Source organism: Clinocottus analis, unplaced genomic scaffold, assembly GCF_023055335.1.
Source record: "Clinocottus analis isolate CAN_PGR_092001 unplaced genomic scaffold, fCliAna1.0.p SCAF_8, whole genome shotgun sequence".
Classification (NCBI taxonomy): domain Eukaryota; kingdom Metazoa; phylum Chordata; class Actinopteri; order Perciformes; family Cottidae; genus Clinocottus; species Clinocottus analis.
Genome location: NW_027176240.1, coordinates 152,501 through 167,500, shown reverse-complemented (window position 1 = coordinate 167,500; position 15,000 = coordinate 152,501). Strand labels below are relative to the sequence as shown.

Here is a 15,000-nt window from a genome sequence, read left to right as displayed (position 1 = left end):
AACAATGAAGCTGGAGTCAACAAATCCTTCATTTACACTGTTGGGATGGATTTGGACATTTTTGCTTTGACATGATGTTCATGTGGTTTATTATCTAGAATCATCCAGAACTTTGATTTATTTTGATCTCAACGTATATATTTACTGCATGCACGTATTATGTACTTGTTGCATATTCATGTAACGATACCATATAACTAGTTTAAATATTTGTATGGACGGATCAGTATGTATGTATTCTTCATAATCAGAAATTTAATCGGTAGAAGCATTGATAAGTTTTCTTATCACAAGTCCACCTTCATCATGTTCTACAGTGATGATATGCATGATGTACTGTAACACTGTCACATGATCATGAGTGCTCTCAACACATCCATAAGTTTCTTAAGCGCTAAATAAACGTTATGAGCAGCACGGCATGCAGCAGCTTTCACCATGTTCTCTCATCGCCGACACTACAAACATGTTCCACTCGCTAAAAAGCGAGCTGTGGCCCTGCACTTCTTTTACACAATCCTCCTGTGATCCAGTCTGCACGTACAGTATGTAAAACATTCACTACTACGAGAGTAGCGGTACTTTTTTGCATTGAATCGTACAGGGATGTTTTCTGAAAGTGATTGGCTGGCCCTACCCAAAAACAAAACCCACCAGCCGCCACTGAGATGAACTATCTGGACAGCAGAGAGAAGGTTTCTCTACCAGGAGGAGACCCTCAATCCTCCAGAGAACACAGAGACACTGAGGAACCAGGCCAGGACCAGAACCCAAACCCAGGATAAAGAGGTTCAGTGAATGTGGTGTTGAAGGTGTGGAGGTGGATCAGTGTGTCAGAGGAGACTCTGTAGAAGGACAGAGAGCCAGCAGGACAGTCCACATACACTGCTACTCTACCAGAGGAGGAGATGGAGGAGGAGGAAGAGGTGATGGGTGTTCTTGTCTTATTGTGACAGACAGAGTAATCACTATGATGACACTCCAGACTCCAGGACTGATCATTCAATCCAAACCAACAGTCTGTACTGTTTCCTTTCCTGCTGATTCCTCCGTAACTCACTGATATAGAAACTTCTCCTCTCCACTCGACCTCCCAGTAACAGCGACCAGTCAGACCAGTTCTACACAGCAGCTGAAGACAGACATCAAACCTGTCTGGATGATCAGGATATGACTGATCCTTCACCACACCTGTCACCTTCCTGTTGTTGTCAGACAGTTTGAGGCTCTTGTTCACTGTGTTTGTGTCGATTGTGAGTTCACAGGAATCTGATGGAGAGAACAAGACACAATACAGCTGCAGCTATTAATCTATCATCTGTTCATCTCGTGACACTTTGATGATGACATCAGAGATGTGAATGAGTGATGTCACAGTGTGCAGATGGTTGAATGTGTTCATGAATCAAAGCCCACTTACACTTCCTCAGACCTGGTCTCAACCATCGGACTCCAGCAGGCTCCACCCTGAAAGGAGGAGGGGGGTCAGAGCAGCATGAAACATGGACATGACATCACTCTCATCACAGAGCTTTGGGATTCAATATTAGCTGTTTCATATCACAGCTTATAAAGATTTACATATATTCATATTTTATATATACAACACCTATAGTTTGTTATAGTAATTAAATTATAGAACAAGATTAAACACAATTAGTGGCATTGTATTGTTATTTCACCTGTTATAACAAAAATATTCTCGTGTGGGCTCCATTGAGGTGAATTAAAAACACAACTATGCGGATGAGAGTCATTTCTGTATGTGGCTCATGTGGTAGAGAGTTCGTCCTGTAATCACGAGCCAGCAGGTGAGATCTCTGTTCTCCTCACGTGAGGTTTCCACTTTAATCTCATATCTGTTGCTGCGTTCACACTGAGCGTCCTCACTACGGACTCTTAGAGCACCGTGAACGGAGGACGGATACGTTTCCACTAGCGGCGCCTCAGTGTCTCACGAGCTGCAGAACCAGCAGCAGTGGAGTTTGGAGACTTGATCCACTTCCTGAAGTAGATCTACTTTGCTCAGTTTGCTGCAGCAGTTATGGAATCGCTCTTCTTCTCTCGTCTGCAGCTTGATGCTGTTCATCAGATGCTGTGTGTTTGTTCTGGAAGAGTCTTTAACATTAACATATGGGTTAGGGTTTGATTAGCTTCCACTAGCTTAGCAATTAGCATATCGGCACTACCTGTTGAGTGACTTATATTTTGCTTTGTTGCATGTGTTTTTCCTTTGTTTCCCCCTGAGTGTGTCAGATTGTTTTGTGTGACCTAAAGCTGCTGTTGACATTTTGGTTTTTGACTTTTCTGTTCTGTGTGACGTTTTATAGGTCAGGTTTTCATGTGGATCACAGCGATGACTGGACATTGGATGATGAAGAGCTAAGACTGAAGGAGCAACCGAGTCCCCCCCTCCTTGGTGGGAAGGTGAACTTTGTTCCCCCGGACACTAACCAAACCTAGAACTGAACAGCCTTGAAAAGATGAACTGAACTCTTCTACTCCCCCTAAATAACAACGACAGACCTTGATAACTAATAGTTATCAATGTATATTTGTGTATGCGTGTGTGTGTATTGACTTTCTGGTTGCTGAACTATTGACAGTCAAGATTTGTTGATTTAAAATGCATCGTGACTCATGTTTTCCACAACAATTGGGCTCCGTAGCTGATTCTAGCACTTAGTCCATTCCACTGGTCCACATGAATCAGACTCAGGTTCCTCTAGCAGTCAGTCAGGAACTCAGATGTTTAAACCTGCATCAGTTGATTCTTTGTCTGTTTGTGGTTCAGTGGAAACAAGCTGTAAACACAACATCTGACACATGATCAGCTTATGAAGTCGTTGTGTCTGACATGATATCAACCAGCTGCTTCCACATCCAGCAGTTCCACATCAACATGATGACTCATCAGGACTCTTTGTGTCACCTGATGAATGAAGTCCACTATTCTCTCTCTTGTAGCTCTGTGTTTGGTCTCCAGCACCTCCTGAGGGAAACATCTGTCTCTTTAGCTGCTAAACGCTCCACTATGTTCACCAGCTGAGCGTCTGTGGCCGACTGTCACCTGTAGCTTCAACAAGTCACTCTGACCACCAGAGAACTGTCTCTCAGTGCAAAACAAACCAACACCAGGTGAAGCTGAACTCCTTTAAACAGCAACACATTCCTGTTGTGATGCTCCATCAAGAAGGTTTGAACAGGTTGTTTCTTTGCTTGTCTTCTCACAGTAATGTCTGGACTAAAGGGCAACACACACTGGAGGCAGATGACCAGCATTAAAACATCAAACTATAGTTTCATATGAGCCCACAAACTGCAGCGTGACGACGTTGATGCACGTCAACCCACCATGATGCCGTCAACGTGTCAGGATACACCACTGTCCTAGTTTCTGATGTAGAGACAAGACAACGCTCCAGAAACACAACAGCTTCATCACCTCCCTGTTCTGGCTCATCCTGGCTGCTGTTCCCTGACTACTTCTGTCTGTGTTGATGGTCTGATGTGGGACTAGGGTTGTCACGACACCACAAATACAATACTGGTATATTTATCTATAATAGTAATAATCAAAACATCTGTATGGTTTCCTTTTTTACCAGCTTGTTCCTGCCCTGCTTTTTAAACATTTAACAAGCGGCATTAATATTAGTATTAGCTTCCAGCAAGATATTAATGAACACTACATGAGGCCATCAAAGCATTGATTATACACGAATGTGTCGGCCAATTGTCTGGTGTCTGTCTGGAAGCTGCTTTGCCATGTTTGACGTGTCCTCCCTTGGTCTGTTAGACGGGTCTCTGTGTGTCAGTGGGCTTTCCTTCAGTCTGCAATGGAGTCAAAGTATTTCCACATTTCACTTCTTCCTCTTTTGTTCCAACAAGCCGAGGACGGTCAGCAAGAGCTTCTGCACTGAGGCCATTATGTCTCCCCTGATCACTCGCTGCCTGTCCCGCCTCCTTAAGGCTGCCTCCTTAAGGCTGCCTCCTTAATCCCGCCTCTTTGCAGTCGATGTGTGCAGACAGCACTACCGGGAGTGGAAAGTGAGTGCGCTCTGATCGCACGATATTTTAATGAAGTATCGATACTAAAAATATGCAAAATCATAGTTTTTTTCAGCAGGCCTCTTCATACCTGAGAGTCTCCAGTCTGCAGTGAGGACTCTCCAGTCCAGCAGACAGCAGCTTCACTCCTGAATCCTGCAGCTTGTTGTTACTCAGGTCCAGCTCTCTCAGACTACAGGACTGGGAGCTGAGGACTGAGGACAGAGCTTCACAGCTTCTCTCTGAGAGGTTACAGCCACTCAGGCTGAAGAGACAACAACCAACAAGAAGAAAAATAACATTCATGTTAAAATGAAATCTTCTGTGATAATGAGTCTGGACTAAAGTAGAATCAGAAAGAACAAGATAATTTGTTCAGTGAAAGAGGATTTGATTGTTCCTGTTCTACTCGAAACAAGATGCAATAATTCAATGAATTATTCTCTACTGGAAAGAGGAAGTAATGTAGTATTAATATCAGTAAGAGGGGTGAATATTTATGTTGTTTATTAAATTGGAAAACACAGTTTGGGTTTTCTGTTGTTTTCCTGAGAAGAGAGAGAAAGAGAGAGACAGAGAGAGAGAGAGAGAGAGAGAGAGAGAGAGAGAGAGAGAGAGAGAGAGAGAGAGACTGAACAAAGTGAGAAAAAAACGAAAAAATCTAACTTTATATTCTGATTTCATGTTTGTTAAGTTGTAAATCAGAAATAAACAACCATTAAATTCTCAGCAGATTGTGACTGTAAAGACACATTCAAGTTTCCAGTGTCTTTTCCTGCATTTCTCTTTCTCATTAATTACTATTAGAAATAAAAAATGACAAAGCATAAATAAGATGAACATTAGGACGACACAGTGATGTTTTATTCTGAATGAAACATGCTTTTCAAATGCCAACATTGTTTTTTTTAATCCAATGTGGATCTAATTTGTCTGCTCTACAACGTTCCTTAGTTTAGTTTCTGAGACTATCTCGTATGATCCAAAGTTCTGGTTAATTTCCTGGCGAAAAAGAGTTCATGAAATCTGAAATTGTGATGAACAAACTGAGATTCAGAAACACTGAATAGAGCTGATAGTTTAGAGATACATATAAATTATTTCAGACAAACTAACTTGAGCTGACCTGAGAGTCTCCAGTCTGCAGTGAGGACTCTCCAGTCCAGCAGACAGCAGCTTCACTCCTGAATCCTGCAGCTTGTTGTTACTCAGGTCCAGCTCTCTCAGACTAGAGGACTGGGAGCTGAGGACTGAGGACAGAGCTTCACAGCTTCTCTCTGAGAGGTTACAGCCACTCAGCCTGAAGAGACAAGGAGGAAGAAAAGATAAGCAGTAAGTGTAAAAGATAGCAGCGTATTTAAGTTATGATCCATGAATCTAACTCTCTCTGTACTTACAGAGCTTTGTTGGAGGCTTTGACCACTGGCAGCAGCCTCAGAAGAGCCTCCTCTGAAGCAGAGTACTTCTTCAGGTCAAACACCTTCAGATCTTTTCCTGATGACAGTAAGATGAAGACCAGAGCTGACCACTGAGCAGGAGACAGTTTACGTCTGGAGAGACGTCCTGACCTCAGGGACTGTTGGATCTCCTCCACTAGAGAACCATCATTCAGTTCATTCAGACAGTGGAACAGATTGATGCTTTTCTCTGGAGACACATCCTCACTGATCTTCTCCTTGATGTACTGGACTGTTTTCTGATTGGTCTGTGAGCTACTTCCTGTCTGTGTCAGCAGACCTCGTAGGAGAGTCTGATTGGTCTCCAGTGAAAGACCCAGGAGGAAGCGGAGGAACAAGTCCAGGTGTCCATTAGGACTCTGTAAGGACTTGTCCACAGCACTCTGGTACAGATGTCTTGGTTTTGGTTTGTTTTTAAAGACTTTAGACAACCGGGAGGTTGTTTGTTCCTCTGCCAGCAGGTTGACACCAGAGTTGATGAAGGTCAGATGGACATGAAGAGCAGCCAGAAACTCCTGAACACTCAGATGGACGAAGCAGAACACCTTGTCCTGGTACAGTCCTCTCTCCTCTCTAAAGATCTGTGTGAACACTCCTGAGTACACTGAGGCTGCTCTGATGTCGATGCCACACTCTGTCAGGTCGGATTCATAGAAGATCAGGTTCCCTTTCTGCAGCTGATCAAAAGCCAGTTTTCCCAGAGACTTAGTCATCTTCCTGTTCTCTGGACTCCAGTGTGGATCTGTCTCAGCTCCTCCATCATACTTGACCTTCTTCACTTTGGACTGAACCACCAGGAAGTGGATGTACATCTCAGTCAGGGTCTTGGGCAGCTGTCTTCTCTTTGTGGTCTTCAACACGTCCTCCAGAACTGTAGCAGTGATCCAGCAGAAGACTGGGATGTGGCACATGATGTGGAGGCTTCGTGAGGTCTTGATGTGGGGGATGATCCTGCTGGCCTGCTCCTTATCTCTGAACCTCTTCCTGAAGTAGTCTTTCTTCTGTGGGTCAGTGAACCCTCTGACCTCTGTCACCAGGTCAACACAGTCAGGAGGGATCTGATTGGCTGCTGCAGGTCGTGTGGTTATCCAGAGGCGAGCAGAGGGAAGCAGCTTCCCCCTGATGAGGTTTGTCAGCAGCACATCCACTGAGGTGGACTCTGTGACGTCAGTCAGGACCTCATTGTTGTGGAAGTCCAGAGGAAGTCGACACTCATCCAGACCGTCAAAGATGAACACAACCGGGAACTCTTCAAAGCTGCAGATTCCTGCTTCTTTGGTTTCAGAGAAGAAGTGATGAACAAGTTCCACCAAGCTGAACTTCTTCTCTTTCAGCACATTCAGCTCTCTGAAGGTGAAGGGAAACATGAACTGGATGTCCTGGTTGGCTTTGTCTTCAGCCCAGTCCAGAGTGAACTTCTGTGTTAGGACTGTTTTCCCGATGCCGGCCACTCCCTTTGTCATCACTGTTCTGATTGGTTCCTCTCCTCCAGGTGAGGCTTTAAAGAAGTCTTCTTGTCTGATGGTGGTTTCTGGTCTGTGTGGTTTCCTGGATGCTGCTTCAATCTGTCTGACCTCATGTTCATTGTTGACCTCTGCAGTCCCTCCCTCTGTGATGTAGAGCTCTGTGTAGATCTGGTTCAGAAGGGTTGGGTTTCCTGCTTTAGCGATCCCCTCAAACACACACTGGAACTTCTTCTTCAGGTTAGATTTGAGTTCACGCTGACAAACTGCAGCAAGAAGTCCTGAATGAACAAACAACACAGAAGATCAATGAGTCAAAGAATAGATTTCAACACCTCATGTCCTCAAAGGATGAGTCTGTGAATATGTTCTGGTCCATCTCTTGAGACATTAGTAAACGTTCCATTCATCCAGCATGTTAAATCTTTAGAGAAATCCTCTTACTGCTCTGCAGACAGTCAGCCAGCTCCTCATGCTTCATGCTCCTCAGGAAGTGCAGTGAGATCTTCTGAAAGGCTTCTCTGCTCCTCCTCCTCTGCTGTTCATCCTCACCATCCAACACCTCCTCATCCTCTCTCTGACTCTCTAAGCATTCTGGGTAATCTGAACTCAGAACCTTCTGGATCTTCTTCAGCTCGTCCTTCACAAAAGTGAGGATGTTCTCCTCCAGCAGCTGGAACAGAATATTCTCTGAATGACAAACTAAAACCATGGAAGCAAACATCAGATCCATGTTGGACAGACTGACAACCCACTGGTCTAAAGAGTGCAGCATGGAGATGATGGTGAACAGAAGACATGTAAAAGTAGTTGTACAGGTACAGACCATAAATATGGAGTCCAGGTGTGTTTGATGCTGCTGGGCAGACGGACCTCTGGGAACCTCTGAGCTCTCCTGGTCCTCTCTGTGGAGGAGTCATGAACCATCAGCTCACATTGTGTCTGCACCACAGACTGTTTATTGTTCATGATATTACAACACAAACACAACAACGAGTTAAAGATGTTGTGTCATGATTCATCATTTTATAAACCAGATGCTAAAGACTGGAGATGAAGGACGACCATCTGTGTGACAGTCATCTTGTTTCATCTGTTTAAAGAACTTACTCTGGGTCATCAGAACGTTGTCCATCTCTGAAGTGAATCAGACCACCTTTAGACTGATCACTCTTCATGGACACACAGCTGGGTCCAGGAGACTTTTCTCTCTGCTGCTGTGACCTGATAGAAACACTGAGATTTACTGAACATGAAGGATTTCTGAAGATACAATATGTATTTTTCTGCTTCCATTGGTTTTATTGCACAGTAAAAGTGAAGTTATTTTCATTCAAACTTGTAGTTAATGGTAAAGAAGACACAGCTTCTTTATTGTGACTTGTTGTGTTCTTGTTCAACCAACTAGTCGTTACAATGAGACACAAAAACTAAAACTACTGGAGTCACATCTTGTAGAAGTTTGACTCTTATATGTAGGATCATCCAATATAACCAGCACAAAAACACAAAGAACAGTAATGTAAAGGTCATTAGTGTATTATACATTCAGTGGACAATATGAAGCCCGAAGTTCAACCACCGATGGTTGAATGTGTCTATAAGAGTTAAAATGTTAGCAAGTCTCAACAATAAAGCCAAGTTACCAAAGACACTGTGATTCATGAGGACAACCCTCCAACAGGAAACTCTTTTAAACCACTAAGTCTTCATCAAACTGCCTCCAGAAGTCTGACACTCGTCTGCATAGTTTTATAACTTGTTCCCAGACCTCTGAATGAAGAGCCAGAACCCTGCAGCGAGTAGCCAGAACAAAAAAGCCCGGATGTGACTCGCTCTGCCCATTTTACCCAAGATGCATCAGAGGTTATTGTGTGTACTTGGGACATCCAATATCCCAGAATGCAAGTTAGTTGTTTAAGCATCAAATATGTGGTTGTTTTTTCAAGATTCAGCCTACTTCAAAATATACGTATTCCTTAGCGATTAAACATGAGATATAAATCAGTTCTGGAGGATCTAACGAGCAGTCTTTGGTCCCAGAGTTTATTATTTGTTCACAGTCACGTTAAATCAGTTTGACTGAGGGAAAGGTTCAGATTTATGACTTAATACTTTAACATTGAACTACAGCAGTGATTTTTTTTATACCTTTAACCGAATTATTTACAATTATACACGTATATATATATATATATATATATATATATATATATATATATATATATATATATATATATATATATATATGTATATATAACACAAAATATATACAATTATATGTGCCCATAGTCTTCTGAAACTACTCCCCACCCCATGACAGGTAGTCCCTGAAACTCTGGATCTGGACCCAGACTACTTCAGCTCTGGAGCTGTTCTGAAGACTGTTTCAGGTCGTTCCAGTCATCTGTCTCCAGAACTCTACATCTATCTAAAATCTCTCCTGGTCGACTCTGAGGAGGAATAAACTCACATTGTGTTGCTCCAGAGACTGTTTACAGTTAATGATTCATATACAAACAGCTACAGAGCAGCTAGTTCAATATATTGATTCTGATTGATCTTCATGAAAACAAGACTGCAAATGATGAACAACCAATTCTGTGTTTCATAGATGAGAATCAGAACAGTTTCATCTGTTTCATCTGTTTAAGAACTTACTCTGGGTCAGAAGAACGTTGTTCATCTCTGAAGTGAATCACAAAGCCTTTAGACCGATCACTCTTCATGGACACACAGCTGGGTTGAGGTCCAGATTCTGGTCCAGATTCTGGTCCAGATTCTGGTCCAGGTCCAGGTTCTGGTCCAGGTCCGGGTTCTGGTCCAGGTCCAGGTTCTGGACCAGGTCCAGGGCACTTTGGGCCCTGATGGGTCCTACAACAGAGAAGAAGACCAGCAAGGAATTATGTGTCTTTAGCCAGAGCAGCAGTTGGGAAACACTGTCAGCTATCAACAAGAAAAGGATCAAAACAGAAACGTGACATTTGACATATATTTCCTGAAAATGTGTGTGAGTGCTGAGAATCTGAAGATATGATGAAAGAAGCTGTAATGATGTGACACGTAGCATCTTCTTGGACTGAAGGGATTTGAACTGATGACGTTTAATCAACAGGGTTCACACTGCACCAAGGAAGCAACAACAAGTTAAACAAAGTCATGAGGCTGAATTAACCTCAGCTGGACATGAACTCTGTTGACTGACAGGAACACTGAGACCAGCTGTAACCCTCACTGACCACCAGGGGGAGCTCAGGAGCTGCAGTACTGAAGCCACCAAGAAGTACTTCATGTTTCCTTCTTATTTCATAGTACAATCGTTTTGAAAACATCGTTATCAAATATGATACAGCAGGTTTATAAAGTAATGAGTCACCTGTAAATTATGATACCACCATTGTGTTTTATTTCATTATGCAATCTGGATTATGCCACCTCACAATGCAGACACACTGTTTTAATCTGGATCTGGTCCCCACATGTCTGGAGCTGGTCCCCACATGTCTGGATCTGGTCCCCACATGTCTGGATCTGGTCCCCACATGTCTGGAGCTGGTCCCCACATGTCTGGATCTGGTCCCCACATGTCTGGATCCGGTCCCCACATGTCTGGAGCTGGTCCCCACATATCTGGAGCTGGTCCCCACATGTCTGGATCTGGTCCCCACAATCTGGATCCTGTCCCCACATGTCTGGATCAGGTCCCCACATGTCTGGATCCGGTCCCCACATGTCTGGATCTGGTCCCCACATGTCCGGATCTGGTCCCCACATGTCTGGAGCTGGTCCCAGATATATTGACCTGGTCCCCACATGTCTGGATCTGGTCCCCACATGTCTGGATCTGGTCCCCACAATCTGGATCCGGTCCCCTCATGTCTGGATCTGGTCCCCACATGTCTGGATCTGGTCCCCACAATCTGGATCCGGTCCCCTCATGTCTGGAGCTGGTCCCCACATGTCTGGATCCGGTCACCACATGTCTGGATCCGGTCCCCATATGTCTGGATCTGGTCCCCACATGTCCAGATCTGGTCCCCACATGTCTGGAGCTGGTCCCAGATATATTGACCTGTTCCCAGATATGTGGCTCATACATTGCTTCTTGCTTCATAGATGAAGTTATGAATCAACAGATATGTGATCTCTGAGAGGACTTTGACCAGCAGAGGCCTCAGTAAACATGAAATATGAGCTTCATAAAACACCTGAAGTACCAGAGTCCAGACTGGAGTCCAGTATCGGAACTCAATCTAACGACTGAATGTGTTTTATAGATTTGTCTGGATCCGGTCCCCACATGTCTGGATCTGGTCCCCACATGTCCAGATCCGGTCCCCACATGTCCAGATCTGGTCCCCACATGTCTGGATCTGGTCCCCACATGTCTGAATCCGGTCCCCACATGTCTGGATCTGGTCCCCACATGTCCGGATCTGGTCCCCACATGTCTGGAGCTGGTCCCAGATATATTGACCTGGTCCCCACATGTCTGGATCTGGTCCCCACATGTCTGGATCTGGTCCCCACATGTCTGGAGCTGGTCCCCACATGTCTGGATACGGTCCCCACATGTCTGGAGCTGGTCCCCACATGTCTGGAGCTGGTCCCCACATGTCTGGATCTGGTCCCCACATGTCTGGAGCTAGTCCCCACATGTCCAGATCTGGTCCCCACATGTCTGGAGCTGGTCCCCACATGTCTGGATCTGGTCCCCACATGTCTGGAGCTGGTCCCCACATGTCCAGATCTGGTCCCCACATGTCTGGAGCTGGTCCCCACATGTCTGGAGCTGGTCCCCACATGTCCAGATCTGGTCCCCACATGTCTGGAGCTGGTCCCCACATGTCTGGAGCTGGTCCCCACATGTCTGGAGCTGGTCCCCACATGTCTGGATCTGGTCCCCACATGTCTGGAGCTGGTCCCCACATGTCTGGATCTGGTCCCCACATGTCTGGATCTGGTCCCCACATGTCTGGAGCTGGTCCCCACATGTCTGGAGCTGGTCCCCACATGTCTGGAGCTGGTCCCCACATGTCCGGATCTGGTCCCCACATGTCTGGAGCTGGTCCCAGATATATTGACCTGTTCCCCACATGTCTGGAGCTGGTCCCCACATGTCTGGATCTGGTCCCCACATGTCTGGATCCGGTCCCCACATGTCCAGATATGGTCCCCACATGTCTGGATCCGGTCCCCACATGTCCAGATCTGGTCCCCACATGTCTAGATCTGGTCCCCACATGTCTGGAGCTGGTCCCCACATGTCTGGAGCTGGTCCCAGATATATTGACCTGGTCCCAGATATGTGGCTCATACATTGCTTCTTGCTTCATAGATGAAGTTATGAATCAACAGATATGTGATCTCTGAGAGGACTTTGACCAGCAGAGGCCTCAGTAAACATGAAATATGAGCTTCATAAAACACCTGAAGTACCAGAGTCCAGACTGGAGTCCAGTATCAGAACTCAATCTAACGACTGAATGTGTTTTATAGATTTGTCTGGATCCGGTCCCCACATGTCTGGATCTGGTCCCCACATGTCCAGATCCGGTCCCCACATGTCCAGATCTGGTCCCCACATGTCTGGATCTGGTCCCCACATGTCTGGATCTGGTCCCCACATGTCTGGATCCGGTCCCCACATGTCCAGATCTGGTCCCCACATGTCTGGATCTAGTCCCCACATGTCTGAATCCGGTCCCCACATGTCTGGATCTGGTCCCCACATGTCCGGATCTGGTCCCCACATGTCTGGAGCTGGTCCCAGATATATTGACCTGGTCCCCACATGTCTGGATCTGGTCCCCACATGTCTGGATCTGGTCCCCACATGTCTGGAGCTGGTCCCCACATGTCTGGATACGGTCCCCACATGTCTGGAGCTGGTCCCCACATGTCTGGAGCTGGTCCCCACATGTCTGGATCTGGTCCCCACATGTCTGGAGCTGGTCCCCACATGTCTGGATCTGGTCCCCACATGTCTGGATCTGGTCCCCACATGTCTGGAGCTGGTCCCCACATGTCTGGAGCTGGTACCCACATGTCTGGATCTGGTCCCCACATGTCCGGATCTGGTCCCCACATGTCTGGAGCTGGTCCCAGATATATTGACCTGGTCCCCACATGTCTGGATCTGGTCCCCACATGTCTGGATCTGGTCCCCACATGTCTGGAGCTGGTCCCCACATGTCTGGAGCTGGTCCCCACATGTCTGGATCTGGTCCCCACATGTCTGGAGCTGGTCCCCACATGTCTGGATCTGGTCCCCACATGTCTGGATCTGGTCCCCACATGTCTGGATCTGGTCCCCACATGTCTGGAGCTGGTCCCCACATGTCTGGAGCTGGTCCCCACATGTCTGGATCTGGTCCCCACATGTCTGGAGCTGGTCCCCACATGTCTGGATCTGGTCCCAGATATATTGACCTGGTCCCAGATATGTGGCTCATACATTGCTTCTTGCTTCATAGATGAAGTTATGAATCAACAGATATGTGATCTCTGAGAGGACTTTGACCAGCAGAGGCCTCAGTAAACATGAAATATGAGCTTCATAAAACACCTGAAGTACCAGAGTCCAGACTGGAGTCCAGTATCAGAACTCAATCTAACGACTGAATGTGTTTTATAGATTTATAAGTTTGTTAGGAGTCAAGGTTCAAGTGAACGAGCAGAGAAACAGTCAACATGAAGTCAGAGTGAAGACGCTGAAGGAAAAACAGCATCGTCCAATAGAGGGCCACGGGCCTGGACCCCCTTGAGCCACAACAACAACAACACTTACTAATAATGTGTGCTATTAATGCTAACGAGGAGTAAGCCAATAGAGGGCCACGGGGAAATTTAAACAGATACATGACCCGACTAAAAACATCCCACCAGCCGCTGATCACAGGTAACGAAGTGTTGAGAGATACCTGTTCATGTTGGTGATCACCTGCAGCCCTGATGGAGACAGACCAGGTCTGTGAGGACCAGGTCCTGTTGATGTGATGGGACGATGAGCTCCAGCAGGATTAACTCCTCTTCCTCCTCTTCTTCACCAGTCCTGCGTGTCTTCAGGCTGCTGTCACTCCAACGCTGTGATGAACAGTGTGAACCTGCAGCTGATCACGTGTCATGACTTTATGATCATGGTAAAGATTAACCCTCAGCTTCTTCCTGCTTCCTCTGAGCCACAGGAACCAAGCTGAGGACATGAAGCTCCTCCTCCCTGAAGCATCTCCACACGGTGCTGCGCGTGAACAGAGGACATGACTTCACCTGCACAGGTGTGAATGAAGCCAGCAGAAAGCTTCATGTGCAATGTGAATACATATTTATACTTATGTACATAAGAGTGTGATAACTGGCTGTGTGTGTGCTGTGCATCTTGTATCCAGCAGGGGGCGATGTTGAGCTTTATTTTGACAGGGGAGTGATTTGCGAACTTGACGCTGTGATCCTCATTCTGCTGAGCGAGGCTAAACCAACGACACCCACACACACACACACACACACACACACACACACACACACACACACACACACACACACTTTAAATACCCATGACCTCAACCAATTCACCCAAACGGCTTTTTTTTTCTTATTGAAAAAACAAAAACAAACTTAAACTGACCCAGGTGACTAGGGGGCGCTATCAGACATCTTTTCTTTTTCGTAAGAATCGGACACAGCGTTTAGGAGAAGGTGGAAATCAAGTGTTTTTACTAAATTCAAAATGGCGGAAAATCTAAGTAGGCGGAGCTTAATTGGACTACAATATGCTTTGCAGAGGAAATGGAACCCGATGCGTTTGTAAAATATCAAGTCAATCGGTCGTAGTGGACGATGGCTGCGGGTCGTTAAACCTAAGTTCAACTCTAGAGGGCGCTAACAAACTTTTTTTTTACGACACCCGAATAAGATTGCAATTTGACGGTGGTGAAACAGGACAGAAAAAACATCCATGGTTCATGTGGTTCATGTAAATTTTAATAAAAAGATGCATCTCCAAAAGGTCTCGTTAGTCAGTGTTTGATACA

At 45.7% G+C, this 15,000-nt stretch overlaps 2 protein-coding genes across 2 annotated transcripts in view; both read right to left on the bottom strand.

Moving 5' to 3' along the window:
• Positions 1-8,190, bottom strand: part of LOC137779579 (protein NLRC3-like) — an 8,461-nt gene extending 271 nt beyond the window's left edge. The window contains exons 1-8 of the mRNA XM_068567522.1: positions 8,081-8,190; positions 7,797-7,875; positions 7,415-7,643; positions 5,448-7,251; positions 5,177-5,350; positions 4,142-4,315; positions 1,421-1,467; positions 1-1,269 (exon numbers count right to left, since the gene is read on the bottom strand). The exon at positions 1-1,269 is cut by the window's left edge and continues 271 nt beyond it. Of these exons, the coding sequence (XP_068423623.1) occupies positions 719-1,269; positions 1,421-1,467; positions 4,142-4,315; positions 5,177-5,350; positions 5,448-7,251; positions 7,415-7,643; positions 7,797-7,875; positions 8,081-8,148 (3,126 nt within the window). The 5' untranslated portion in view covers positions 8,149-8,190 and the 3' untranslated portion in view covers positions 1-718. The remainder of the gene's footprint in view (positions 1,270-1,420; positions 1,468-4,141; positions 4,316-5,176; positions 5,351-5,447; positions 7,252-7,414; positions 7,644-7,796; positions 7,876-8,080) is intronic.
• A 6,742-nt stretch (positions 8,191-14,932) lies between these two features.
• Positions 14,933-15,000, bottom strand: part of c1d (C1D nuclear receptor corepressor) — a 2,164-nt gene continuing 2,096 nt past the window's right edge. Inside the window, exon 4 of the mRNA XM_068567523.1 lies at positions 14,933-15,000. This exon is cut by the window's right edge and continues 664 nt beyond it. The gene's annotated coding sequence lies outside the window, so the exon portion shown is untranslated.